The following is a 26,049-nucleotide window of genomic DNA, read 5'->3' on the forward strand; positions in this document are numbered from 1 at the left end:
TAAAACTAAATTAGATTGGAAACGAGAGAAAGCTTACCTTGAAAACTATAATTACATTGATTACCTTATGGAAAAACATGTTAGATTAATTACATAAGGAGAGGGAAATTATAAAAAAAAACTAATATGAGAAATCACCATTTCGCTCCCTAAGTGTAAAAGTTGGGGTAAGGTTATTGAATGATGTATGTTTACGGAACCGAGAGGGGCTGAGGATGAGACAGGTGATCAGAGTTATTGAGCTGTCAAATGCTTCAACATAATGAGCCAAGGTCCTATGAGTGAAATTAATGGTATGGGTAGCATAAATTCAACCACCTTTTTTAAAATATACATTCAATAATTTATATAAATAAATTAAAAAAAACCATTTATTTAAAGCTATGTGTATAATAGAAATGATGATTAAAATTTAATAAATTAATTAATTTTTGTAAAATTCGTAAATAATTTTTTTAGATGGTAACCCTATATGTTAACTAAAGTAGGAAACAAATAATAATATTGTTGTGATACATTTTGTTTTGGATGGCATAGCTATGCTAAAGTGTCCTAAAATGAGTGTTCCATTATTGGAATGCAATAATATTTCCATTAACTAATCCTAATTAATACTCCTACTTCGACTAATGACTTTAATTTGTGGACGAATTTTGGTAAAAATCTTTAATATAAATAATTTAATTAAATAAAAATATTATTTTATACGCATGGGTTATGTTGAAATTAATGATTTTGATGAAAACATTAATGGTACCCCAAGTTGTGAAATAATAAGGCCAAGACTTTCATGTGGAAACACTAACTTTAACAATCCTTTTCAATTTTCTAATTTCTAATTCAGTATAGTATAAAGTTATAAAAGCTTAATAATTTTATTTGGCCCTCGTGAATGTTTTGACTTTTAATCATATCATCCTCCTTTAGTTCTTTCTAACTGTCAATTTAGTTTCCAAATTCCACACTATCCAACCATCACTCATATTTATTATCAATAACTTAATTACTTGTAGATTTAAATTTACTATATAAATTAAATATTGCACTTTTAAGTAAAATTTCTAATTTTAATATCTCTCTCTTATTAAAGAAAAAATACGGATTCGAACTTTAAAAACGACATTATTAAAAAAAATAATTACAAATCTCGAACCCTGACATAAACAAACAACATAACTTCTAAGTTGGTCTCCTGTTTATAATGTGTAGAAAATAGTTGGTCTCTTGTTTTTTAGACAACCTTTTTTTTTCTTTAATTTAGAGAGAGAGAGAGAGGGGTTACCTGAGGTGGCCTAAAAATTAATTAGTTAGGATGTTTAAACCCAAGGGCCAAATGCAAGGCCAAGGTTTCTCTCCTACTCCAACTGTGACATTAATTTCACCATTAATGACTTACACCAGGTACCCTCTTGATTCAGTGAGCTTTAAATATTGTTGATAGCTGCATTCGTTGTTGGTTGCAATACCCCTTATATATATATATTCTCATTATTATATATATAATCTGTGTTGTATTTGCTTAGCCATACTGTATCTTGGTGCTTTTTTTATATTCATCCATCATTGATCAGCTTTTGACTCTTGAAGGCTTCAACTCTGTGTGTGTAGATATATATATATAACTATCTGAGTGTTAAACACACAAAACAAGGCCAACCGGTGAAAGCCACATACTGGAACTTGTTTATCTTTGGAAGTTATTAATATTTTTTTTGGGGGGCTCTGAGTTTCTGTTGTTGTGCTGAGGCCTTTCAATGGCTGCTTTTGTTGGGGCGGTGAAGCTCTTTATCTCTTTGGTTCTTTGGCTCAACACTCTCTCATCTACTCAAGGTTTTCCCTTCTTCTCTCATCTCTTTTTCTTTTTCCATCTTTCTCCAACGTTTCTGCATATATATATATAATCATCTCCTTCTTGTTTCGTTTTTTGGGTATATATAGTTTTTCTTAATCTATAGGTGAGAAAACAATCTGAAAATAATTTTATTTACATATGTTCCTTCTTCAATATAATATGCATTTTGTTTCTGGAAAATTTGGGAAGAAATTAATGTCAACTGTGATCCCCTATTTTCCTTTTGTTTTATTTTTCTACAATTTACTTCCTTTTAATTAAATGGGGTAGTTAGATATCTTTTCATTTCAACCTCTTCTTTTTTTCTTTTTTCTTTTTTGAGTCTTTCCATTTGAAATGAATTATCAATTATGTTCACAATCGCTCATTTTTTCTAGTACTAATAGTTTCAATTAAACTACTAATAGTTCTCACTAGGTGTTGGATTGCGACGGAAAGCACCCAATTTTTTTTTTGTGACGAAAGTATAGCGCGTCACAAAATATGTGTATAAACAATTTGAAAATTTTGCTGCAAAATTAATTCAGGTGCGAGGGATTTCTACGAATTTCGGTACCCGTTCATCAAAAGGGCGAGTTCATTTTCATCATCGTCATCGTTCTCATCATCGAGTAACGATGAAGTTAGGTACGACTACATAATCGTGGGAGGTGGCACAGCCGGGTGTCCCTTAGCAGCCACACTGTCTCAAAACTTCAGTGTATTGATGTTGGAGAGAGGTGGTGTTCCCTTCTCAAATGCCAACGTCTCCTTCCTCAGAAACTTCCACATCGCCTTGGCTGACACTTCCCCAACCTCTGCTTCCCAACCTTTCGTTTCCACCGATGGTGTTATTAATGCTAGGGCTAGGGTTTTGGGTGGTGGCACTTGCATTAATGCTGGCTTTTATACCAGAGCTAACTCAGAGTATGTTAGTGTCTCCTCTTCCCCTTTTTTTTTTTTGTTTCATATGAGTTTCTTGTTTGATTTTTTTTACATTTTAACTTAATATGGTTGCATTAAGGTCCTAATGATCTCTGAAAGTGACTGTAAATTATCCTGATGTTGAAGAAAAAAGTTCAAATATAAGAGAATTTGGTCCAACAATAGTTGACTTTTCCATATACATGTGAAACCTGAAAATCATTAAGTATTGTCCACAAGAAAGTATTTAAGTATTTAGGGTCCCCTATATCGCCAAAATTCTTAAATTAGTTGGTGATCCCATTTAATTTTCTTTTTAATTAAAATCAAAGATGTAGATGTTTCAGTTATCAAGAACAATTGATTAGGTTTTTGTTATGAATTGTAAAACTGGAAAAATAAAAAGAACCCATTAATGATTCCATCTTCCTTTCAAATTTCAATGAAGTCATCTTTTCTTCTTTTAAATATTCTTATTTTTCTTTAAATTTTTGTCCCTTTTATTGTGTCACCTATTAAATGTTTGGATGTGATATTGAGTGGTCCTTCTGCCTTAATTTGCTTGATTCAGAGATATGATTAGGTAAGGTCTAGTACAGAATCCAAAATAGAAAGCAATGATATTTATTTGTACTTCATTATTTGCCCTATACATTTAATTTGGTACACCCTACTAAGATTATGATTACTAGGGCACAAGCACCACCAAATGGATTAAATACAATTTTTTTTTTTATGAAATTTATGGCTCAAATGTTGCAGTTTCTTACGGAGAGTAGGATGGGATGCTAGGCTAGTGAACGAGTCCTATCCATGGGTGGAGAAACAGGTTGTTCACCAGCCTAAACTAGCACCATGGCAAGATGCCTTCAAGGACAGTCTTTTAGATGTTGGGGTCTCACCTTATAATGGATTCACCTACGATCATATCTATGGAACTAAAGTTGGAGGCACCATTTTCGACCGATTTGGCCGTCGTCATACGGCGGCTGAGCTTCTTGCTTCTGCTAACCCGAAAATGCTTACTGTTTTAGTGTATGCCCCTGTCCAAAAAGTCTTATTCGATAAATCAGCAGGGAAGAGGCCAAAGGCAATGGGAGTGATGTTCAAAGATGAAAACGGGAACCAACATCAGGCATTTTTGACTAATAATCGAAGGAGTGAAGTGATTTTATCATGTGGTGCAATTGGGACTCCTCAATTGCTAATGCTTAGTGGCATTGGACCCAAAGCTGAACTACAGAGGTTGAACATTTCCATGGTGTTGCATAATGAGTTTGTTGGAAAGGGCATGGCTGATAACCCGATGAACTCGGTTTTCGTCCCGATGACACGTTCTGTGGAACAATCTCTGATACAAACTGTTGGCATTACCAAGATGGGTGTTTACGTCGAAGCTAGCAGTGGATTCGGACAGTCCCAGGACAGCATTCATTGTCATCATGGATTGTTGTCTGCTGAGATAGGGCAACTCTCAACAGTTCCACCAAAGCAAAGAACACGACAAGCCATTGAAGAATTCATCAAAAGGAAACGAGACCTTCCACGTGAGGCTTTCAAGGGAGGTTTCATTTTAGAGAAGATTGCAATGCCCCTTTCCACTGGCCACCTCAACCTAATCAACACAAACATCGACAACAACCCTTCGGTTACCTTCAACTACTTCGGCCACCCCCGCGACCTACGCAGATGCGTCAATGGGATCCGGATGGCTGCCAAGGTTATACAATCGGACCGATTCACGAACTTCACCAAGTGTGACAAACCGACCGTAGAGAAGCTTCTTAACATGAGTGTCAAGGCTAACATTAACCTTATACCCAAGCATACTAATGACACCAAGTCCCTAGAACAGTTCTGCAAAGACACTGTAATCACAATCTGGCATTACCATGGAGGGTGCCTTGTTGGGAAGGTGGTGGACCCTAACCACAAAGTTCTTGGAACCAGAAGACTCCGGATCGTGGATGGCTCCACATTTAGTGAATCCCCCGGAACTAACCCTCAAGGCACTGTCTTGATGATGGGCAGGTAAGCATTGAAGGCACATTTGATTAGTAACACAAAGCATTAATCAACTATGTACAAAAGTGGTAGGGCAAGGGCACACACTCATTTTCTTTTTGGATTTATGCAGATATATGGGAGTCAAGATTTTGAGACGAAGACTAGGCAAAGCTGCTGGTGTGTAAGGACCGGCGTTTGTTTGTGGTAGTAGTGGGAGTAGGAAATGAAATGTGATAACTTTGTAGAGAAATAGGAAATTTGGTGTTTTCTTTTGATTTGTGCTGTTTATTTTTCTGTCATGTTGACTGTGCTCTACTAATGGTTGGTGCCAAGATTGATGAGAAGTCAAAAAAAGGGAAAAATATTTTCGGACATTAGGCTTAGCTATGTGTTTGCTTTTGATGTTTTCAGTGTCCTATAATCAGAGATTTAAGGTTCCATACTTTGATCCTTTTTATACCTTTGAAGCATCGAATCTATTTAGGCTAAAACACTAACAAATTGATCAACTATTCAAGTCTTTTTTATTGTTATTTTTTTTAAAAAAAATTTATATCAAGAGTTTAGTTAAAGGTTTATTTGGTTAACAACAAGAGCTTTATTTATATATGAATTAAAGATTAAGAAAGTGTTTTTAGATGTAATCAGCTTCAAAGTTTAACTGAATTAGAGATTAGGAAATATTGGTCGGGTAAGAAGATGAAGGTACTTTGAGACAACATTAACGAGGAAAAACGGCTGTCGTTGAGAATATTGATGGAGTAAAGAACAGACTTAATTGCACAAGTGTACTGTCGTGTTTAAAACAAGCATAGATGTGTAACAACTTCGTACACAATATCGTTATCTATAGATTGAGATTAGAACTGTCTTACAGAAGGGCTAACAAGACAAAAATTTCAAATAAGTTAAAGCTTCGATTACTCTTTGATGTTTAAGTTAAATCAGAAATTATTTCATATTTAGTCGTTTTGGTATGTAAATTGTCTGTTTTTGTTATTTATTATGACAATATATATTTTTATAATTAAGAATTGTTTACTTATAATTAATTATTTTAACTGCTTAATAACTTATTAATGAATCTTATATTGATCCAAATAGTAATTAAATTATTATATTTATTAAAATCAATTAATTTTTAATTTATAATATCTTTTAATTCTTGAAATTGTAGCATTTTTAGATAAATTTATTTCAATTTGAAGTGGTTTTTAATTTTACAAATTATAAGTACCACAATTGATTGATTGTCTTGTTGGAAACATGAGTATTGTGGTTGACCAAATTGTTACAAAAGGAGGCAACCCTGTTGAAGGCAATGACGCACTTGAAAAGTAGGGACGCAGGCAATTATTTTTTACAAAATTCTAGCCTTTTTAATTTTTTTTTTTTACTTTGGACCCTAAATTTTTAAATTTTTATTTTACCAACTCCAATAATAAATTTCTAACTTCCTCTATGTTGAAAAGCCTAGGAGCTTTTTTCATCTCTTGTTGGCCTTTCTCAAGATCAGTGCTGCTCTTTTGCTTTTTGTGGGGTTGTTAATTTCCTGATGCAGGGAGAAGTTAAAAAAGTTTTTTTAGGGGTTGAAATTAAATTGTAATTTTTACGATATTAAAAATATAATTTTTAAAAGATTAAATTAAAATTTTATCATTTTAAAAGGTCAAAGTATAATTTTATCTTTATTAATTTAAAATTTTAAAAATTTTAAAAAACCAAAATAAAATTTTTTTATTTTAAGGAGGGTGGAGTCCTATCAGCCCCCTAAATCCCTATCCAAATGAAAAACAACCTCACACATCTTACTTTGTATAGAAAGATGTTAGTTTCAACATTAGTTTTTATGTGCAAATAAAAATAAGAATGTAACACAAACTATAACTATCAGTAGTAGCATAAAAAAGAAGAATTCAAAAGCTCTTCGGCAGTGGCAAAATTAAAGTGCTGGCAGGACCCAACTTCCTAAAATAAATTTTTTTTCTATTTGTTCTTTTTTAAATTTTTAAAAATATAAAAATCAATTTAATTTTTTAAAATTTATAAAAATATTATCTATCAAAATGATGAAATTATATTTTTTTTTATTGTAAAAATTACAATTTAATTTTGATCTCTAAAAGAAAATTAATTTTGCCTCTCCTAGTTGGGAGGAGGATATTTTATATTCAAAGGGGTTTGATTAAAAGGAATAGAGGTAACATTCTCTTCATCGTACAAAGATTTATTAATCATCCATGTTTCAAAATTGTCCTCATCTTCACTAACAGCAGTAGCTTGGGATGTGCCTGCATCATCAACATTCTCATAAATATTTTTGAAATCCTCATCATCAGCAGTCTTATATTTGGACTTCATATATTTCCAAATTCATTTTGGGCCCTTACAATGAGCACTTACAAGTCTTTCGGCTCATCTATCGTGCTAGAGAGAATCTTTGCTAATTTATCTTTTACATTAGGGGGCAAGCTTTTTTTTTTTTTTTGAGCCATTTTTTTTGCACTCAACACTCCTAGTCTTAACCCATTAGGGCTATTCCCCTTCAAGCAGTATAACCAGACATTTCTCAAAGGTATTGTCTCTTCAATTTTCAAAGGACAGCCTCATGAGTACGTATCTCTTATATTGAGCCTTGGCAATATCATTTCCCAATATAACTTGTCTAATGGACAAGACAGGATCATATAGAATGAAAGATTCTTAGCAAATTGACACTTGGCTTCCTAAGACACGCAACTTGTCCCCGTGAAAATTTGTCACTTCAATTTTCAAAAAGGACAACCCAATTGTTACCTCTTATATTGAACCTTGGCAACATCATTTTCTGACAGCCTTTAGGCAGTATAATGAGTCTTATAAGCTAATTGTGATAGACACTTGTCTTAAGGAATATAAAAGTCTATTACGACAACACATCTTTCTAGGTAACGAGACCCTTCTAACCAAGTCCAAAAAACCACCCATTCCCATAGACAACCACTCCCATCACTTTTCGCACAACTATGGTGTGAATTGTCTCAAATCTCCAACTTTCATACTTAATTTGTATTCACAATATTTCATTTTTTAAAAACTAATTAACTCTTGATTTTATATTTATATTTTCTTTGTATTATTAATTATATTAAATCGTGACAGTCGAATCAAACCCCTAAATAACTAACAAAATTTATTTTCCCTGCGTACAAAACTTTTTTGTTTGTTCCCAGCCTGTATACAAAACATAATCTCCACTGAACTGGTTAGTGTAATACCAAGAGATATGAGAAAGACACACGTACTCAACTTACGTGTTAAATCCATGTTGTCCTGAGCAAGCGCGTCGCTAATAGCTTTTTCATTTAGTTGTAGTTACAACATTGCTCTCTCACTTTCCCATCCCATCTTCCTTCTCTTTTCTTTCTTTTCCTAACACTTCATTCAATTTATGTGGATGGCCAGAAAATATAAATAAATTTATCTTACTTTAATTTTTAATAAAAATGATGAAATCGAATTAATTTTTTTTATCTAACCTAATTAAAATACCACACAAAATAGCAGGAAGGCGAAATAGTGAAATTCAGTTTTGCATATTTTATATTAATTGGGTTTTGTTTAGTCAAAATAGCTTCAACCCACAAAGACACCCCACCGATTACTTTTTCATCAGTTTGCTTAAAGTCCAAAACAACTCCCTTCTCTCCAAAATCACACTCTCTAAACACACGCGCCTATACAACATTCCCATCATTTAAGTAGTAACATAAAGAAAGCAAGCTCCACACACTACTATTTTCCTGTTCCCCCACCAAAACAAAACACTTTCTTCTTTCTTTTTTTTCTCTTCCCCGCCATGACTGACAGGGTTTACCCTTCATCCAAACAACCCACAAATGGCACCGCCCCCACCACCACCTCCGCCGCCGCTTCCGCCAACCCGTCGTTTCCCGCCACTAAATCTCAACTCTATGGAGCCTCTCGCCCTCTATACCGTCCACAAACCAAGCGCCACCGTTACCGCCGCTCATGCTGTTGTTCTTGTTGCCTTTGGACCACAATACTTATCCTTGTTCTTATCCTCCTAGTCGCCATAGCTGGTGCTATCTTATACGTCCTTTACCGTCCCCACCGCCCTACTTTCACGGTCTCCTCCCTCAAGGTCTCGACCCTTAATGTAACCTCAGCTTCCAAGGTCATCACCAACATCCACCTTAACGTCACCGCCAAAAACCCTAACAAAAAGCTCATCTACATTTACGACCCAATCACCATATCTCTTATCACAAACGACGAGATCGACATAGGGAAGGGTTCCTTGGGTTCGTTCGTGCATGGCAATAAAAACACGACTCTTTTGAAAGCTGCCATAACAAGTAGCAACAGGCAAGAACTTGATGAGGCGTCAGCTGGCAAGTTAAGGAGTGGTTTGAAGAGCAAGAAGGGTCTGCCATTAAAGATAAAGCTGGACACTAAAGTGAAAGCAAAGATGGGAGCACTGAAGACCCCCAAGGTTGGGATTAGGGTTTTTTGTGAAGGGATTAAAGCTACTGCTCCCAAGGGGAAATCAGCAACAATAGCTTCAACTTCTAATACAAAGTGTAAGGTTGATTTGAGGATTAAGATCTGGAAATGGATTTTATGATTATGAGAGCTGAGGATTAGAAAGAATGAAGAAGAAAAAGGTTTGGTGTTGTTTTTGTTTTAAGAAATTTGTGCTTTCTCATTTTTTGGGTGATTATTATATCTTGTGTAAATTTGGTGATTGATTGTAATGATAGGGTATAGAAAACAGTGATGTATAATTTTTTCTTATTATCTTTTTGGCTCTTTTGTTTTGTTTTTAGTCCTTGGTTCATTGGGGAAATTTTATAGTCTTCTCCTTAATATAACTTGGTTCATTGTATTCAATTCTTTACATCTTTTTCCCAGTAGAGGGTAATTTTGATTGAAGAGATGTGTCAAAATTTGTAATTAAGTGGTGGAAATTTATGGAGTTTTGACCTACAATTGATAAATTAATTTCTTTGCAAAAAGTCTCTTATTATTACATTACAATAAATGTGAAATTATTCTATTTTAATATTTGTTAGGATTTAAATTATTTTTTTACCACACCTAAGTCTTACTATAGGCTAATTTTTATTTTATTTTATTTTCTTCCATTTTCCACCGACAATAATCATTAAAAAATGAAACCCCGCATTTGATTGTACCTAATGGCAATATACATAATTAATTAAAAAATTTAGACTTACAATGGTAAACAAAGTTAAATCTACCTTTTCTTAGGTATTATAAAGGAATTTTGAACATTCCTTATCTTTTTCTTCACATGCAAAAAGTAGAAATAATTAGGTAGCCAGAAAAAAAAGTGACTTTTTCATGCATAAAATTTATGACTTACTGGCTTTGCTTAAATTCCAAGCACCTGTGTCCCCAAATTAATTTTGTCTACGTGTTTGATAGTGGTTGTCATGTCAAGATTTTAAAAAATTATGTTGTATTAATTTTCATATAAAAAATTAAGAGAATAAAACAAATATGCAAATTACTAATCAAATATTATGGAGAATATTAGTGTCGGTAGGAGATTCCAAAGGACGAGTACACAATTATTGTGGTGGGTGATATTCAAGAACAGGGTCCCATTCTCCCTGCTTTCTACCATTTCTCCCAATTCTACTTTTAGATTATTACTACTAGGGTAAACGGTATAAATAGTCACCATTTATTATTTTATTATTTTAGTCATTTCAATTATTAATAGGGTATGGATGTGGCTATATTTTTTTATTTGTATAATAATAAATTTATTCATCTAATATTTATAGATTTTATCAAATTAGTTTTAATTCTAAAAAGTTCAACAAATTTAACTCGCAACTATATATATTATGTCAATTTAGTCTTAATTCTTAAAAATTTAAAATTTAAAATTAAAAAAAAGTTTTAAAAATAAAATTATTTAAAAGTTTCATCTTTCGATAAAAATACATAAAAATTTATAAATAAATGAATATCTAATTTTTTTCTTTTTCTAATATGAAATTTATTTATTAAAATAATAATTCTATAAATATATTTTTTTTTTAAAAACCCACAAATCAAACTTAAACCAAATTCAAACTTTTCCTTTCTTTAATTTTTTTTAATAAATAATAATTTATATATTATATGTTTAGCATTGTTCCTTGGTTTTTGTCAAATTTTTCAAATGCTTTGCACCACCTTTGCTCAATTCATTGATTTTCACACCCTCATCATGCCATCAAACGAGGAATTTATCGTGGAGCTACCGACATGGTCTTCCACCTATTGGGTCTCCAAGACTTCATCATTACTTATATATCCCTAATTATACCCGCCTTCAAGCACAACCTCAAATGCAACAAACTTGTTCTAGGTAACATTGTAAAGATATTGATTCTTACCCGTTTCGACCTCATACTATAATTTTGTATACAACCTTAACATGGTGGTCGTTAATGTTAAAAAATGAGAAAACCTGAATCTGCTTATGTCTTCTTCATATTTTTTCCTTAATTTTTTTATTTATAAAATTCTTATTTTAATAAATAAATGTTATAATAAATATATATATTCATTTATTTATAAGTTTTTTATAAAATTTTATGTATTTTTATCAAAAAAATGAACTTTTAAATCATTTTTATTTTTAAAAGTTTTTTTTTATTTTTTGAATTTATAAGAGTCAGGAATGAATTGACATAATACGTAAAAGTTGAGGGTTAAATTTGTTGAACTTTTAAGAATTAAGACCAAATTGATAGTATTAATAAACATTGGATAGCCAAATTTGTTATTATGGCAATGAAAAATGATTCAGTCAACATTTTATTAGTGATTTAGAGGATGAGTGGCCAAAATATTAAATTTCAATAACATTAGTGACTAAAATAAAAAAATTTTAAACTTGAATAATCTAAACAAAAACACGCTATTAGTTAGATGATTATTTATATAGTTGACGCTTAAATATATTTGTGAGTGTAAGTATAAATATATATATATGTCTAACCAATTATAATGATATGTAGATTCAACCAGTACAATACACAACAGATGAAGATTTGGTTAATTTGAAAAGAAACTGAACAAGACCCTTGTAAGACATATGCACATAATGGAAAAGAGACCAACACATCGTAAATGCAATTAGTAAGACTCAAACCTGAACCTTCAAAGAAATTTCAATCTTTATTAATATAACATTAAAAGTGTATCAAATAATTTATCTTTTATTAATTTAATATATTTTTATATTTATTTATACCTATCGCGTGCTATAATGGTGTGATTAACCACATATGAGATTGTCATAACTCATAACTAATGTAAAAATAGGAAATATAAAGTTAGGTATCAAATAACTCCAAATAATTTGGCACATAACTGACTTATTTATCATTCATGATTGTGTTTTGTATAAAATAATATTTTTTTATGAATCTTAAGAAAGCATACGCATAAAAGGATAAATGAAAGAGGGCACGTGTGAAAGATACTGTCATTGGCAAACAGGACACCTCATCAACTCATGATTTTGACATTTTGGGAATTCCAAAATTTCAATTTCTAACCCTTTTGCGTGACCGCCTGTTCTAATTTATGTACTTTTAAGTTAGGGGAATTTTTTTTAATAATTTATTTTTCTCCATATTTGATAATTTAAAATTAAATATTTTTTTAAAATGAAAAATAATAAGTAAATAAAATCTATTTATCATTTAATCGAGAATATTTTCAATTGAATATTCTAAATTTATTTTATTTATTTTAATGTTATATTATTCTATGGAAAATTTTATATACAAAATTTATTTTTTAAAATAAAGTAAAATATTTAAAAATAAAAATATAATTTTTATAATTTAAAATCTATATTTAAATTTAATACTTAAGTTTTAAGCATTTATTTTTTTAATACTTAAATTTTAAATTTATCAAATAGCATTTTACTTATTTTAATTTTTTTATTTTTTTAAAAAGAATTCATTCTTATAGTCTTGATAAGCATTTAAAAATGCCTTCGTTAGTTCATAATGATCTGATTGTTGGGTAAAGACAAAAGTCATGTAGTTGGAAAGCTAAAACTCTCTCCTTAACGGGAAAAGTCACTCCTGCTAAAGTAGTCATCATATTTAGCTTAAATTCAATTTTGATTACAAAAATTAATAAATAAACTTAATTGAGTTTAAATAGTTCCATTATATTTCTATTAAAATTCTATTTTAAAAATAAATATTTAATTGAGTTCGAGCTGAAATATTGAACTTAAAATCGAGCTCTAACTGAATTACGCTACTACTATACCCAAAGGTGTCTGGTTAGAGATGAAAAGATGATAAGAGGTTTGAGGACATTTTGTTAATTTTGTTAACAAAACTATTAATTTTTTTTTAATATAATCAACTTGAAACTCACAGACCTAGGCATGCAGACACTACATTATAACACAAGTAGAACCATTTGTATATATATATACACGTAGGTATATATATGTCTTCTCTAATAAAGAAAGATGACCAGTTATTAAAAGAGAGAGAGAGAATTGGGACTGGGAAAATATTATTTCAAATAATTAGATCAACTACATTGCGACAAAGAAAGCAAAATAGACACCCATATAATATATCAACAAAAAAAAGGGTTTATGTGAATGTCATTTATTTCTCTCTTATATTAATTTGAATATGGATCATATTCATTCGTAAGAATGAACAAAAAAATGTGATTAAGATGACATAACTAATTGTGTGGATGGCACAAACCTCCTTTCAACTATATCATCGTTCTCAAACTTCATCTCATGCCTTTCACAAGCTATCCCATAATCATGCTTCACTTCATCCTCATGTACGTCATTATGTTCACTTTGTTTCATAAAACTTTGCTTGATATTCAATGTCGACAATGCTGTCGTCGATTCTTGTATGCCCCATGAATGATCATAGTTTTCTTGCAACTGATGTTGTTGGTTGTTATCGTTCACCGCAAACAGTTCCTCGTGAGGTTCTTGGACGTAATAATAGTTGGAGTTATACGAGTTCAATGGATCCTGGGGGTTGATCATATCGCAACCTAGCGTTAAATCGCTATGTTGTTGTTGAGCGGCCTGTGCACGGCATATGGCTAGCTGATTGAAAACCAGGTCAAGTTCGGCCTGGCTGTATTCGATTTGTCGTTGAAGCTCTTGAATGATCCTATAACAACCTCCAACAGGGTCATTAGCTCGTGCGTCGGACTGAAACACGATCGTACGCATGGCTATGTCCTTTTCGGGAGGGTTAAGGTTCTTAATGATCTTGGTGATGTTGCTGACCCCGAACAATTTATGCGCGTTTTGGAACTGTCGTTGCCGATCGTGAGGGAAATATGGGGCGAGAATGCAGTCCGGTGCACACTTCCTACGTTGGTATTTACATGCAGCGCAAGCTTGCGTTGTACCGTTACTACCAGTTCTCGCAATGCTCATATTTTTGGCTCTCTCTTTTTTGCTTATTGTTTTTGAAAGGGAATGAGATATCGGATGCGTTGCCGCCGGGGATGGTGCAGTTTTTTTTTGTTTGTTTTTATTTATTTTTTATGTATTTTTACAGCAAAATGTTTATTTCTGGAGGGTTGTATGGGATGGGAATAAAGGAAAGGGAGAAAATAAGAGATGGAGAGAAATGAAAGGAATGGAAGACAGGTTGGTATATGAAGGAGAAAGGGTCCAAAGAGTGAAGGAAAATTAAACAAATTCTGTTATCAATGGATATTTTTGGATTGTTTATTGGGTAAGTTGGCACACTATTTGACTTAAAAACATTATCTGTTTATCTATGGGAGCTTAAAATAGATTCATGGTCTTAACTATTTTTATGTAGTTTTTGAAATTTTTGTAATGACCCTCTTTTTTTCAACATATTAATGTCTTGCTAAATTTGGTACTTTTTATCTTTTGCCACTTTTCGCATTAGTCTTTGCCCCTTTTGTTTCTTAAATCTTCTGTTGTTTTCCAGAAATTTCTAATTACTAGTTTCTTATGAGAAAGCCAATTGATTTTCTTTTCACCTTGGTTAAGCAAAATGATGACTTGTAAGGGATTTATTTTAATTATTTCATATAAAAGATGTGACTTATTATAATAGCTTGCAAATGCAATCCCTTTTTATCATATACAATATTAAAAATGATAATGAGATAATACAATTTGAATCCGTGTCAAATAGGTATCTCATAAAAATTTTCATGCAAATGAAAACATAAAACGGAAATCATCTAAAATTATCAACTTGGAGAGTGAATAACTTGAATGCAATACAGTGGACAAGGTTTATTAATCTTAATTTCACTTCCACTAGAAACTTTATGAACATCCAGGCCCCAGCACAAACGAGATTTCAGATCCCGATAAACTTCAATGGCACCAAAAAGAGAAAAAGGAAAAGATTGCATTTGAACATGATCATGTTCCAAACGAAATCTTGATAAAAGGAGCAAGGTAGACAAGATATTAAGAGTTTTGGACTTGACAAAACAAAGAAATATGATCTAATTCTATAACTACAAGTTCTATGGATTCTGTTGTCGAACTTCCGGACTTCAACAGAACGAGCACTTGACCTGAATGCAGCAAAGCGAAGTACCGGTTGTCGCAAGCTGTAGTTTGAAATTCAAGGAAGAAAACAATCATCAATATGAAAGAACCAAAGAAGAAAGCAAATATAGAACAGCATAAGCAAAGCAAATCTATCATAGGATGAGTGCAAACATGTAGACAATCCAACCCAACAGCTCTAGAACAGTGGTGAACAACTTTGCAAGTGTTGTTTGAAATTATCATTTAAAGAGTTTTCAATGACAATAGATAAAACCTTTTATCTTAAGAAGTGGTAACAAAATTGTTGGCCAATGATTCCAAAATCAAGGAAAAGAATTTAAATCCTCTCTTTGATACTCTTAAAGGACACAGGCTCTGCAGACAAATGATAAACAACTACAATGCAAAGTTTGAACAATAATCTTTATAACATCCACAAATAGATTTTCCCAATATGTTATCAAATCCCCCTATTTAGCTCATCTCATGCTTGTCCTCAAGCATATGGTTTCTTCAAACATTAGAAATTATTCTACAATTTATTAAAAATCGAGCCTCTTTTCCGCATCCATAATCAATGCAAACAACATAGGTAAAAATAAATAAATGCTCAGAATATATAATTTGATCAACAAGTGTCATAAAACTGAAATATGTAAACTAAATCATTTTACTAAATTGAGTTTGAATCCAATAATTTGCAAGATATTAATTAATCACGCATTAATAAAAAATTTTAAACAGGGTCAAACCTTTTTACGCGAACTAAGATGACAACTCAAGCACCCTATCCCGGTTACTCAGTTCAAACAGTCTTTTTTTTTTAAGGCTCGGTTAGTGGAGTGCTTATAAGTTCTCAATTTTTCACTTGAACCTTTTAACGCGAGATGAAATGACAACCCAAACACCTTACCCCGATTACTAAATTCGGTCACGTTTTCGAAATCTTCACTCATAACTTGAGCCTTTATTTATTTATTTTTCATTTTATTTATTTATTTATGTACAAGCAACTATTTTTTTCCAAACAATCAATTACATGAAATATCTAGTTACATATATTAACCTTAAAACACAAATGTCAACTAATTTAGATACTTGAATACTTCAATTCAAAAATTACCAAATTGTCCAAATTAACTAAGTAATGAGATTAAAAGCTCAATATCGAAATAAACTATCAAATAAATCTAACATAAGATTGAACATATACAAAAGAAAAACATGCAGCAAAAATCATGCATATTTACCGTTTCAAGTTTCATTAGTGCATCATAATGTAATCTAAACAGTAGACCTGCAGAATAACAGACACAATAGTTCCAAGATTGAAAAACACTTCTTGCCATGGTCCGGTTTTTCTGTTCATTACTCGAAAACCTGTTTCATGGTAAGATTCGTTTTGTTTTTGTTGTGAAGATAAACACTAGCATTTACATGGTTTTTCCCTATATTGATTCCAGACAACTTCCCTTGCCCTGACCCTGATTAATATGCCCTCACTGAAACCCCACAATATCTATAAGACTAAACACTCTGTTACTTGCTTCTTTCACACAAAACACAAAAAAGAGTACACAAAGAAGCAATGACACTTTTTAAACTAGGTCGATGAAATTGAATCTTTGAAACAAAGAATGTTAATGAGCAGTTCTTACGCAAATTGAAATCTTAATTGATACGTTACAGTGAACAGTACTGCAAGCAAATATTTATGTCAAATTGTTTTGTATGCATTTTCTTACCTGTGCATTATGGCTCAGTCTTAACAAGATCTTCAACAGAGCTTCTACAGTTGGCAATTAGGTCCCTTGAATTGGAAGAAAAACGAAATGTACACATTAAATACTTAAGTTGCAGGAAAGAAAAACACAAATCAAGGACCAATTGCTAACCTCCTTTGATTTAACAATTGTTCACTTTCCTCCAGCTTTTGCTTTTGTCCTTCAACAGTCTACAATCCAAAAACTATAAATTAAGTTACAGGAAGAAGCACTAACACTAATATATATTAATACATTTTATGTATCGGGTTACTCTCATAACTATGTAAGAATATGTGAGTAAAAACTTTCATGTTAGACATGCAGCTTTATCAATATCACAGTTTATGAACAGAAATTTTAAGTTAAGAAACAAGAGAAGATAAGTAGATAATTTACCATAGGTTTGGTATTAATTGATGCCCCAATCGAGTTTAAAAGCTGTTGGCACTTCTCAAAATGATTGTTCAGTTCATTAATCTTTCAGAAAACCCACCAAGTAGAAAATCAGTAATCTTCGAAACAAATAATAAACCAGTTTTAAATTTTAAAAGAAGGGAAAAAAAAAACCAAACAAACTAAATCATCAGAATGTTGATCCCGAGTTCCATTATCAATTGCATCACCCAAATTCTCGACCAGCTGCACCCCCAAAACAAACCCATAAACAAAAAGAAAGTATAAAGAGTGATAAGGTTATGGTTTTGATTAAAGGAATACGTGTAAGAGGTGAAAGTGAGAAGGTAGTGACTGATGATGTTGATCCTGCTGCAGTTCTTGTTGTGATGGTGGAGGTGGAGGAGAGAGGTATGGAGGGTCTTGATTTGAGGGAGTAGATACGTTACTGTGGGGTGGGACGCTTGGGATCGTAGTCCAGCTTCCACCTCCTGCGGACGTATCCATCGTCATTCTCTCAATGGCTGGCTATGGGTAGCTCCCTCGTTTCCTTTACCACTTTGCCGCGCGCCATTGCCGGTGCACAGTTAGAGACAGATTTGCGGGCCCTTGGTTTCGTACCCTACATGCCCCTTAACCATTTTCTCCAATTACGTTCTGCCACGAGGTAAGAGAAATGGGATGAGTGTCACAAAAATCGACATTTAAATTAATTTTTTTAAGATAATACATAATAATAGATAAATAATATATTTTTTAATGAAAAATGTTTAAATTAACTTTTATTATAATATTTTTTTATATAATGTCTAAAATTATTCATAATCTTTTTTTATACTGACAATAATATTGTTGCCAATCAAATTAAGACTCAGTTGATAATATAATATAATTTATTTAAATGAAAAGGAAGTATAAAAATTAGTCTAGAATATATATACAAAATAATTAAATATATAATAAAACATATAAAATCTAAATTACATAAAATTATATATACAAGATGATGATGGGTTAAAGCATTAAACGGATACCTTAATATAAGTTAGTCGAAATTGGATTTCTGTAATCATTTTTTTGGGAAACAATTGCAACATAAAACAATCAAAGTATATTTAAGTGTTAGACAAAGCAGTGAAATCAATATGAATTTGTATTGGACTTGAGGGTAACTGAACAACAATGCCATGCCTCTATATTTTTCTAAATTTTTATAGTTTATATTGTTGAATATTGGCAATATCCCACATTAGGAAAAGATAGAAAGGGAGGGGGTTTGGTTTGTTATATATAGAACCCCTCCCCCTTTGGTTTTATCATCCCAAAATCTTCTCCTTTGTAATATTTCTAGAAGAAATATTGATTTGGTAGTGTCCGAGGACGTAAGCTAAATTGGCCGAACCTCGTTAAATCTCTGGTATTTTATTTCTTATTTGTTTGCTTATATTTAATAGCTTTATGTTGGTTATATTTATTTAGTTATTATTGCTATAAATATCTAAGTGAGTTCTGTCTAGTTGTTGGGTTTTAAGCGGGACCATTTGTGACCCCTCCAATTTAACTGGGAATTTTCTTAGTATAATTGTTGGCATTATAATTATCTAAATATTTCTGATAATATTGTTATTAATATTATCGTCGCTTCCGCAACAATTGGTATCCGAGCCAAGGTTTTGTAGTATGCTCTGTGTTTGCAGCTTAGTCTGATCTTACACATCAGAAACATTTCCTAAAGCTTGTGGGTATTCTGCATTTGGTGGCTATTAAGTAGAAGCTATGGCAAAAATGACAGAAGAAAAACCATCCATATCAACAACTTCCACTTCGTACATTTTGCCGAGGATTGGAACTGCAAATACGAGATTTGTAGTGGAAATTTTTGATGGAACAGGTCATTTTGGCATGTGGCAAAGTGAGCTTCTAGATGCCCTCTTTCAACAGGGTCTAGATATTGCCATTGAGGAAGAAAAACCAGAAGGGGTTGATGATAAAGAATGGAAGACCATCAACCGATTGGCATGTGGTACAATTCGATCATGTCTTTCCAGAGAGCAGAAGTATACATTTAGTAAAGAGACTTCTGCAAGTAAATTGTGGAAAGCATTGGAGGAGAAATTCTTGAAGAAGAACAGTCAAAATAAGTTGCATATGAAGAAAAGACTGTTTCGTTTCAATTATGTTCCTGGTACCACGATGAACGAGCACATTACCAATTTTAATCAGCTGGTGGCTGATTTGTTGAATTTGGATGTGACTTTTGAAGACGAAGACTTGGCGTTAATGTTGTTGGGATCGCTTCCTGAGGAGTTTGAGTACCTTGAAACTACTCTACTTCATGGAAAATCGGAAGTAACTTTCAATGAAGTAACTGCTGCATTGTATAGCTATGAACTACGCCGAAAGGATAAGTTGAAAGGTTCAGGTGAAGCAGCAGTGGAAGCATTGGTAACAAGAGGTCGTCAGCAAAGTCAGTCTAAGGGGAAGAGTAGAAAGTCCAAAGGTCGAGCTGTTGCCAAAGATGAATGTTCCTTTTGCAAAGAAAAAGGACATTGGAAGAAAGATTGTCCAAAATTGAAGAAAAAAGGGAAGACTCCGCAAGATGCAAATGTTGCAGAATGCAATAGTGAAGCAGAGTCAGACTTTTCTCTTAGTATGACATCTTCAACATCACATGCAGATGAGTGGATCATGGATTCTGGTTGTTCCTATCATATGTGTCCCATTTGGGAATGGTTTTTTGAATTTCAAAAACTAGATGGAGGGGTTGTTTACATGGGTAATGATAACACATGTAAAATAGCCGGGATAGGTTCAATTAAACTGAGGAGTCATGATGGATCTACTAGAATTTTGCGGGATGTACGATATGTCCCAAAGTTGAAGAAGAATCTCATCTCTTTGGGGTCGTTAGAATCTAAAGGCCTAGTTGTGACAATACGAGATGGAGTTCTTAAAGCAACTTCAGGAGCATTGGTGATGTTGAAAGGCATAAGAAAGAACAATCTGTATTACTACCAAGGTAGTACAGTGGTCGGGACAACAGCAGCAGCAATTACGAGTACCAAGAAGGACGCTGAGGCAACACAGCTGTGGCATATGCGTTTAGGCCATGCTGGTGAAAAATCCTTGCAAACTCTAGCCAAGCAAGGATTATTGAAAGATACAAAGACTTGCAAACTTGAATTTTGCGAGCATTGTGTTCTGGGAAAACAACGAAGGGTGAAATTTGGCACTGGGATTCACAATACTAAAGGTATTCTGGATTATGTGCATTCTGATGTATGGGGACCGTCCAAGACTCCATCACTTGGAGGAAGACGTTATTTTGTCACCTTTATTGATGATTTTTCCAGACGAGTTTGGGTGTTTCCTATGAAGAACAAAGATGAGGTGCTTGAAGTTTTCCTTAAGTGGAAAACTAAAATTGAAAATCAGACAGGAAGGAAGATTAAGGTTCTCCGATCAGACAATGGTGGAGAATATAAAAGCGATCCATTCCTGAAGATATGCCAAGATTGTGGCATAGTAAGGCACTTCACCGTAGGTGGAACACCGCAACAGAATGGGGTGGCAGAGCGTATGAATCGAACGCTTGTGGAGAAAGTTCGATGTATGTTATCTAATGCTGGATTAGATAGAAAGTTTTGGGCTGAGGCTGTGACGTACGCTCAACATCTCATCAATCATTTGCCATCATCTGCTATAAATGGCAAGACTCCTTTGGAGAAATGGTATGGAAAACCTTCTACTGATTATGACACCTTGCGTATTTTTGGTTCTATTGCATATTATCATGTGAAAGAATCAAAGTTAGATCCAAGAGCAAAGAAGGCTCTATTCATGGGCTTCAATGCTGGTGTTAAGGGGTATCGTTTGTGGTGTCTAGAGGCAAAGAAGACGATAATCAGTAGGGATGTTACCTTTGATGAATCTGCCATGTTGAATAAGGTAAATCCAGAAGGAGTGAGTAGTACTTCGCAGCAGGTGGAGTGTACTCCGCAGCAGGTGGAGTTTGAGCAGAGTGTGGTAATTCCAGCAGAAGGTACCACTAGTGATTCTTCATTGGCAGATGCAGAGTCAGATGAGGAAGAGGTTTCTACCCAAGAACCTCAACGGCAATCAGAGCCAATTGCAGTCAGAAGGCAGAGACGAGAAATTCAGAAACCAGCTCGTTTCACTGACATGGTAGCTTATGCACTTCCAGTTGTTGATAATATTCCATCCACTTACACTGAAGCCATTCAGAGTTTAGAGAATAATAGATGGTTAGGTGCAATGGAAGAGGAAATGCAATCTCTAGAGAAAAACAAGACGTGGAAGTTGGCACAACTACCAAAAGGGAAGAAGGCGATTGGTTGCAAATGGGTATTTGCAAAGAAAGAAGGATTTCCCGACAAAGAAGATGTTCGTTACAAGGCAAGGTTAGTGGCTAAAGGCTACGCTCAGAAGGAGGGAATTGACTATAATGAGGTATTTTCTCCAGTTGTTAAACATTCCTCCATTAGAATTTTGTTGGCCTTGGTAGCGCAGTTGAATTTGGAGCTAGCTCAACTTGATGTGAAGACCGCGTTTCTACACGGTGATTTGAAGGAGGAAATCTATATGACTCAGCCAGATGGATACAGGGTTGCTGGTAAAGAAAATTGGGTGTGTAAACTTAGCAAATCGTTGTACGGATTGAAACAATCTCCGAGACAATGGTACAAACGATTTGACAGGTTCATGAAGGACCAGAAGTACAAAAGAAGCAAATACGATCATTGTGTGTATTTGCGCAAGCTTCAAGATAGTTCCTACATCTACTTACTCTTGTATGTTGATGATATGCTGATTGCAGCAAAGAGCCAAATGGAGATTGATAGACTGAAGGCTCAGTTGAGTAAAGAGTTTGAGATGAAGGATTTAGGGGAAGCTAAGAAGATTCTCGGCATGGAAATAACTCGGGATAGAAAGAGGGGCAAACTTTGGCTGTCACAAAAACAGTATTTGGAGAAGGTACTACAACGTTTCGGTATGTCTGAAGGTACAAAACCTGTAAGTACCCCAGTTGCTCCTCATTTTAAACTAAGTAACCAGTTATCTCCAACGACTAAGGAAGAACGAGAGTACATGGCAAAAGTCCCATATGCAAATGCAGTTGGAAGCTTGATGTATGCAATGGTATGTACAAGACCAGATATTTCACAGGCTGTTAGTGTTGTTAGCAGGTACATGCATGATCCGGGCAGGGGTCATTGGCAAGCTGTGAAATGGATTCTGCGGTATCTCCAAAATACCATAGATGTCGGATTGGCATTCGAGCAGGATGAATCATTTGGTCAATGCATAGTTGGATATTGTGATTCTGATTATGCAGGTGATTTGGATAAGCGACGGTCTACAACTGGCTATTTGTTTACTTTAGCGAAAGCGCCAGTTAGTTGGAAATCTACCTTACAGTCCACGGTGGCTTTGTCTACAACAGAGGCAGAGTATATGGCAATTACAGAGGCTGTGAAGGAAGCAATTTGGCTTCATGGATTGCTTAAAGACTTGGAAGTTGGTCAGAAACAACTTAAGGTATATTCTGACAGTCAGAGTGCTATTCATTTAGCAAAGAATCAAGTTTTTCATGCACGAACGAAGCACATAGACGTTCGCTATCACTTTGTGCGGGAAATTCTCGAAGAAGAGGAGATACTTCTCCAAAAGATTCACACTACGGAGAATCCTGCAGATATGCTGACTAAGGTGGTTACAAGGGCCAAGTTTGAACATTGTTTAGACTTGATCAATGTCCGACACATTTGATATGGCGTCGTTGGCGCAAATTTGAAGACACTATTGAAGTTTGTGTTATGAGAAGATGTTCGAAGATGTGGAATATCGCCAAGGTGGAGATTTGTTGAATATTGGCAATATCCCACATTAGGAAAAGATAGAAAGGGAGGGGGTTTGGTTTGTTATATATAGAACCCCTCCCCCTTTGGTTTTATCATCCCAAAATCTTCTCCTTTGTAATATTTCTAGAAGAAATATTGATTTGGTAGTGTCCGAGGACGTAAGCTAAATTGGCCGAACCTCGTTAAATCTCTGGTATTTTATTTCTTATTTGTTTGCTTATATTTAATAGCTTTATGTTGGTTATATTTATTTAGTTATTATTGCTATAAATATCTAAGTGAGTTCTGTCTAGTTGTTGGGTTTTAAGCGGGACCATTTGTGACCCCTCCAATTTAACTGGGAATTTTCTTAGTATAATTGTTGGCATTATAATTATCTAAATATTTCTGATAATATTGTTATTAATATTATCGTCGCTTCCGCAACATATATATGTTTTTTTATACTTCCTTTTCATTTTAATAAATTATATATTTTTATATTTAATATATTTTCTAAATTTTTATATATTTAATTATTTCACATATTTTTTAGATTATTTTTATAATTTCTTTCCATTTTACAATTGACATATATTTTTTTAGATTATATATATTTCAATTTTTTACACTTTATACATATTTTATTAAAAAGAAAAGAAAGATATATTTTATAAAGGAACGTCAAGTGACGTTTTTTCATTGGTCACAATATGCCTAATGGTACTTTTTCATTGGCTGAATCTACTCAACGGTTTTTTCTTAATGTCCGTTAAAACAGGGTTCAAAAACATAACTTTGACATATGTTAGGTACTAAATTGAAATAAAAAAAAAGTTTAGATGCCAAAATAGAAAAATATGTATATTTTAGTATAGGTGTGGTTTGTAAAGGATAATAGAAATAAGATATTTGCCGTTGAATTTGAGAACAGTTGAACATAATTCTTGAATCCAAGTCCCAACTGCTCTTCAAATATCACAAAGTCCAAATTTGCTTAGAGAAGCGCCAATTCAAAGAAAATATGATTTGGGGTTTCTGCTTCGTTGGAACAAAGCTAGCAAACAATTAATTTCTATGTTCATGCTTCCGCGTAAAGTAATCTATCTCTAAGCGGAAGCCTGTTCATCATTGCCATCCAAGCAAAAATAAAGTGCTTAATTGGGAATGTGTAATGGAAAACCTTATCAACTTTTGCCAACTACCCTTCTCTCCTTTATCTTTAATCTCCTCCCTCAACTTGGTAGTAGAGATATTACTACCTGCAGTCAGTCGCGGCCACCTTTCTTATCTTAAGTAGTCTTTTCTAGTTCCAACAACCTGGAGAACCAATAGTACAAAGACCCTTAGCTAGCAAGAATGGCTTTAACATGTTGCAAAATGCAAGCCTGATTCCAATCTTCAAGTTTTTTCAAACCTAACTCACCCTCAACTTTAGGTGAACAAATCTTCTGCTAGCTGACTCTTGCTCCAAAAGTTGCACTATCTTTCTCTTTCTAGAAATACCTAGAACTAATCTTCTTAAGAGCTCATTTTGGCAAAAGAAATTGTCGACACCAGTAAGCTTGACTGTTGGATATTATAAATCAACATAGCTTAATTGCTTAGAAGACCAACTATTAATTGTAGTCGTAAAGGACTACAATGTGGAACTCCCAAATATCTTTCCTAACTGAAAATCAGTAACTGTATTGATAATATCCAATTCCTCATCAGAAACGCCAACAAAACAATACTCACTTTTCGCAACATTCAATTGCAAACCAGAAAGATAATAAAATTCCTCCAAAATAAAATTAGTTGAACCTTTTGCAAAGATAAGAAGATCATCTGCAAAAGACGGATGAGTAAGTTTAAGCCTGAGGCATTTAAGAAGAAACATGAAGACTCCACACGTTATGCTACATCAAGAAGTTTGGATAAAACATGCACTGAGATAACAAAAAAGTAGGGAGATAGTACATCTCCGTGCCTTATCCCTCTACCACCCTTAAAATAGCCAACAGGCCCGCCATTAAAAGAAATGGAATATCTAAGAGTGGTAATGCATGCAGCAATCCATTTAACCCATTTTCTCGCCAAGATTAAAAGACCAATTAAGGGAGTCAAAAGCTTTTTGCAAATCCACCTTCACAACACATGTTGGTGAAATATGCTTTCGACAAGCTTATGTGCAAAGAGAGTGTTGTCAATGGTACTTCTACCCTTAATAAAAGCACTTTGACAAGAAATAATATTGGCAAATATTGATTAACCCTTTTAACCAAAACTTTTGTGATACATTTATACACTATATTGCAGCAAGAGATTGGCCTATATTCCTTAATGTGATTTGGACTTTGACATTTAGGAATAAGAGGAATTGTTGTGGCATTAAAGGCTGGCAACAACAGTGCTGAAAAAATATTGAACTGCCTCGATTAAATCATTACCCAGGATACTTCAAAGAAATATGCTGCAACATAAGAAAAGAGATTAATTTCACGTTATCCCTATTCATTTCTAATAGGAAAATGATAAATTATATTTCTTCTCATGATAATTAATTTTTTCATCCTGATAAAATTTAAAATCCAAACTAAAAATATTGAATATTGAGAAAAAATATGATTTATCATCCTCCAAAGGGATAGAGTTGACGAGGAATTACAATTTTATACAATCCTTTTGTCGTGA

General features: G+C 33.4%; 4 protein-coding genes across 6 annotated transcripts; 2 read left to right on the forward strand and 2 right to left on the reverse strand.

The window, feature by feature from the left end:
- The first annotated feature begins 1,226 nt into the window (after positions 1 to 1,226).
- Positions 1,227 to 5,204, forward strand: LOC107897399 (protein HOTHEAD). Of its 2 annotated transcripts, XM_016822852.2 has the most exons (4): positions 1,227 to 1,830; positions 2,380 to 2,758; positions 3,518 to 4,786; positions 4,893 to 5,204. In XM_016822852.2, exons 1-4 carry the CDS (start codon positions 1,755 to 1,757, stop codon positions 4,945 to 4,947), a joined length of 1,779 nt encoding a protein of 592 aa, XP_016678341.2. In that variant the 5' UTR covers positions 1,227 to 1,754; the 3' UTR covers positions 4,948 to 5,204. The 2 variants fall into 2 exon arrangements, with proteins under 2 accessions (XP_016678341.2, XP_040935637.1); XM_041079703.1 differs by lacking the exon at positions 1,227 to 1,830 and having other exon boundaries at positions 2,380 to 2,762.
- Positions 5,205 to 8,324: 3,120 nt separating this feature from the next.
- LOC107897400 (NDR1/HIN1-like protein 13) lies at positions 8,325 to 9,766 on the forward strand. Its single transcript, XM_016822853.2, has one exon. It carries the CDS (start codon positions 8,601 to 8,603, stop codon positions 9,387 to 9,389), a length of 789 nt encoding a protein of 262 aa, XP_016678342.1. The 5' UTR covers positions 8,325 to 8,600; the 3' UTR covers positions 9,390 to 9,766.
- Positions 9,767 to 13,502: 3,736 nt separating this feature from the next.
- Positions 13,503 to 14,243, reverse strand: LOC107896114 (LOB domain-containing protein 22). Its single transcript, XM_016821249.2, has one exon. The coding sequence runs from the start codon at positions 14,241 to 14,243 to the stop codon at positions 13,503 to 13,505; it is 741 nt and encodes a 246-aa protein (XP_016676738.1).
- An 814-nt stretch (positions 14,244 to 15,057) lies between these two features.
- LOC107896115 (mediator of RNA polymerase II transcription subunit 9) lies at positions 15,058 to 18,174 on the reverse strand. Of its 2 annotated transcripts, none has more exons than XM_016821251.2 (6): positions 17,837 to 18,174; positions 17,696 to 17,758; positions 17,516 to 17,596; positions 17,249 to 17,307; positions 17,099 to 17,163; positions 15,058 to 15,412 (listed from the first exon to the last, which is right to left on the reverse strand). In XM_016821251.2, the coding sequence occupies exons 1-5, from the start codon at positions 18,023 to 18,025 to the stop codon at positions 17,106 to 17,108; spliced, it is 450 nt and encodes a 149-aa protein (XP_016676740.1). In that variant the 5' UTR covers positions 18,026 to 18,174; the 3' UTR covers positions 15,058 to 15,412; positions 17,099 to 17,105. The 2 variants fall into 2 exon arrangements, with proteins under 2 accessions (XP_016676740.1, XP_016676739.1); XM_016821250.2 differs by having other exon boundaries at positions 17,687 to 17,758.
- Between the last annotated feature and the right edge of the window lie 7,875 nt (positions 18,175 to 26,049).

Source organism: Gossypium hirsutum, chromosome A10, assembly GCF_007990345.1.
Source record: "Gossypium hirsutum isolate 1008001.06 chromosome A10, Gossypium_hirsutum_v2.1, whole genome shotgun sequence".
In the NCBI taxonomy this organism is placed as follows: Eukaryota; Viridiplantae; Streptophyta; class Magnoliopsida; order Malvales; family Malvaceae; genus Gossypium; species Gossypium hirsutum.

Bases quoted from the DNA above. Each gene is read 5' to 3' on its own strand.
- LOC107896115 (XM_016821250.2), bottom strand. From the start codon at position 18,025: ATGACGATGGATACGTCCGCAGGAGGTGGAAGCTGGACTACGATCCCA. The intron at 17,759-17,836 runs GTATTCCTTTAA...TTGGGGGTGCAG, and splicing joins CTCACTTTCACCTCTTACAC to CTGGTCGAGAATTTGGGTGA. The intron at 17,308-17,515 runs GTAAATTATCTA...TTTGGATTGTAG, and splicing joins CAATTAATACCAAACCTATG to ACTGTTGAAGGACAAAAGCA.
- LOC107897399 (XM_016822852.2), top strand. From the start codon at position 1,755: ATGGCTGCTTTTGTTGGGGCGGTGAAGCTCTTTATCTCTTTGGTTCTT. The intron at 1,831-2,379 runs GTTTTCCCTTCT...AAATTAATTCAG, and splicing joins CACTCTCTCATCTACTCAAG to GTGCGAGGGATTTCTACGAA. The intron at 2,759-3,517 runs GTATGTTAGTGT...CAAATGTTGCAG, and splicing joins TATACCAGAGCTAACTCAGA to TTTCTTACGGAGAGTAGGAT.
- LOC107897400 (XM_016822853.2), top strand. From the start codon at position 8,601: ATGACTGACAGGGTTTACCCTTCATCCAAACAACCCACAAATGGCACC.
- LOC107896114 (XM_016821249.2), bottom strand. From the start codon at position 14,243: ATGAGCATTGCGAGAACTGGTAGTAACGGTACAACGCAAGCTTGCGCT.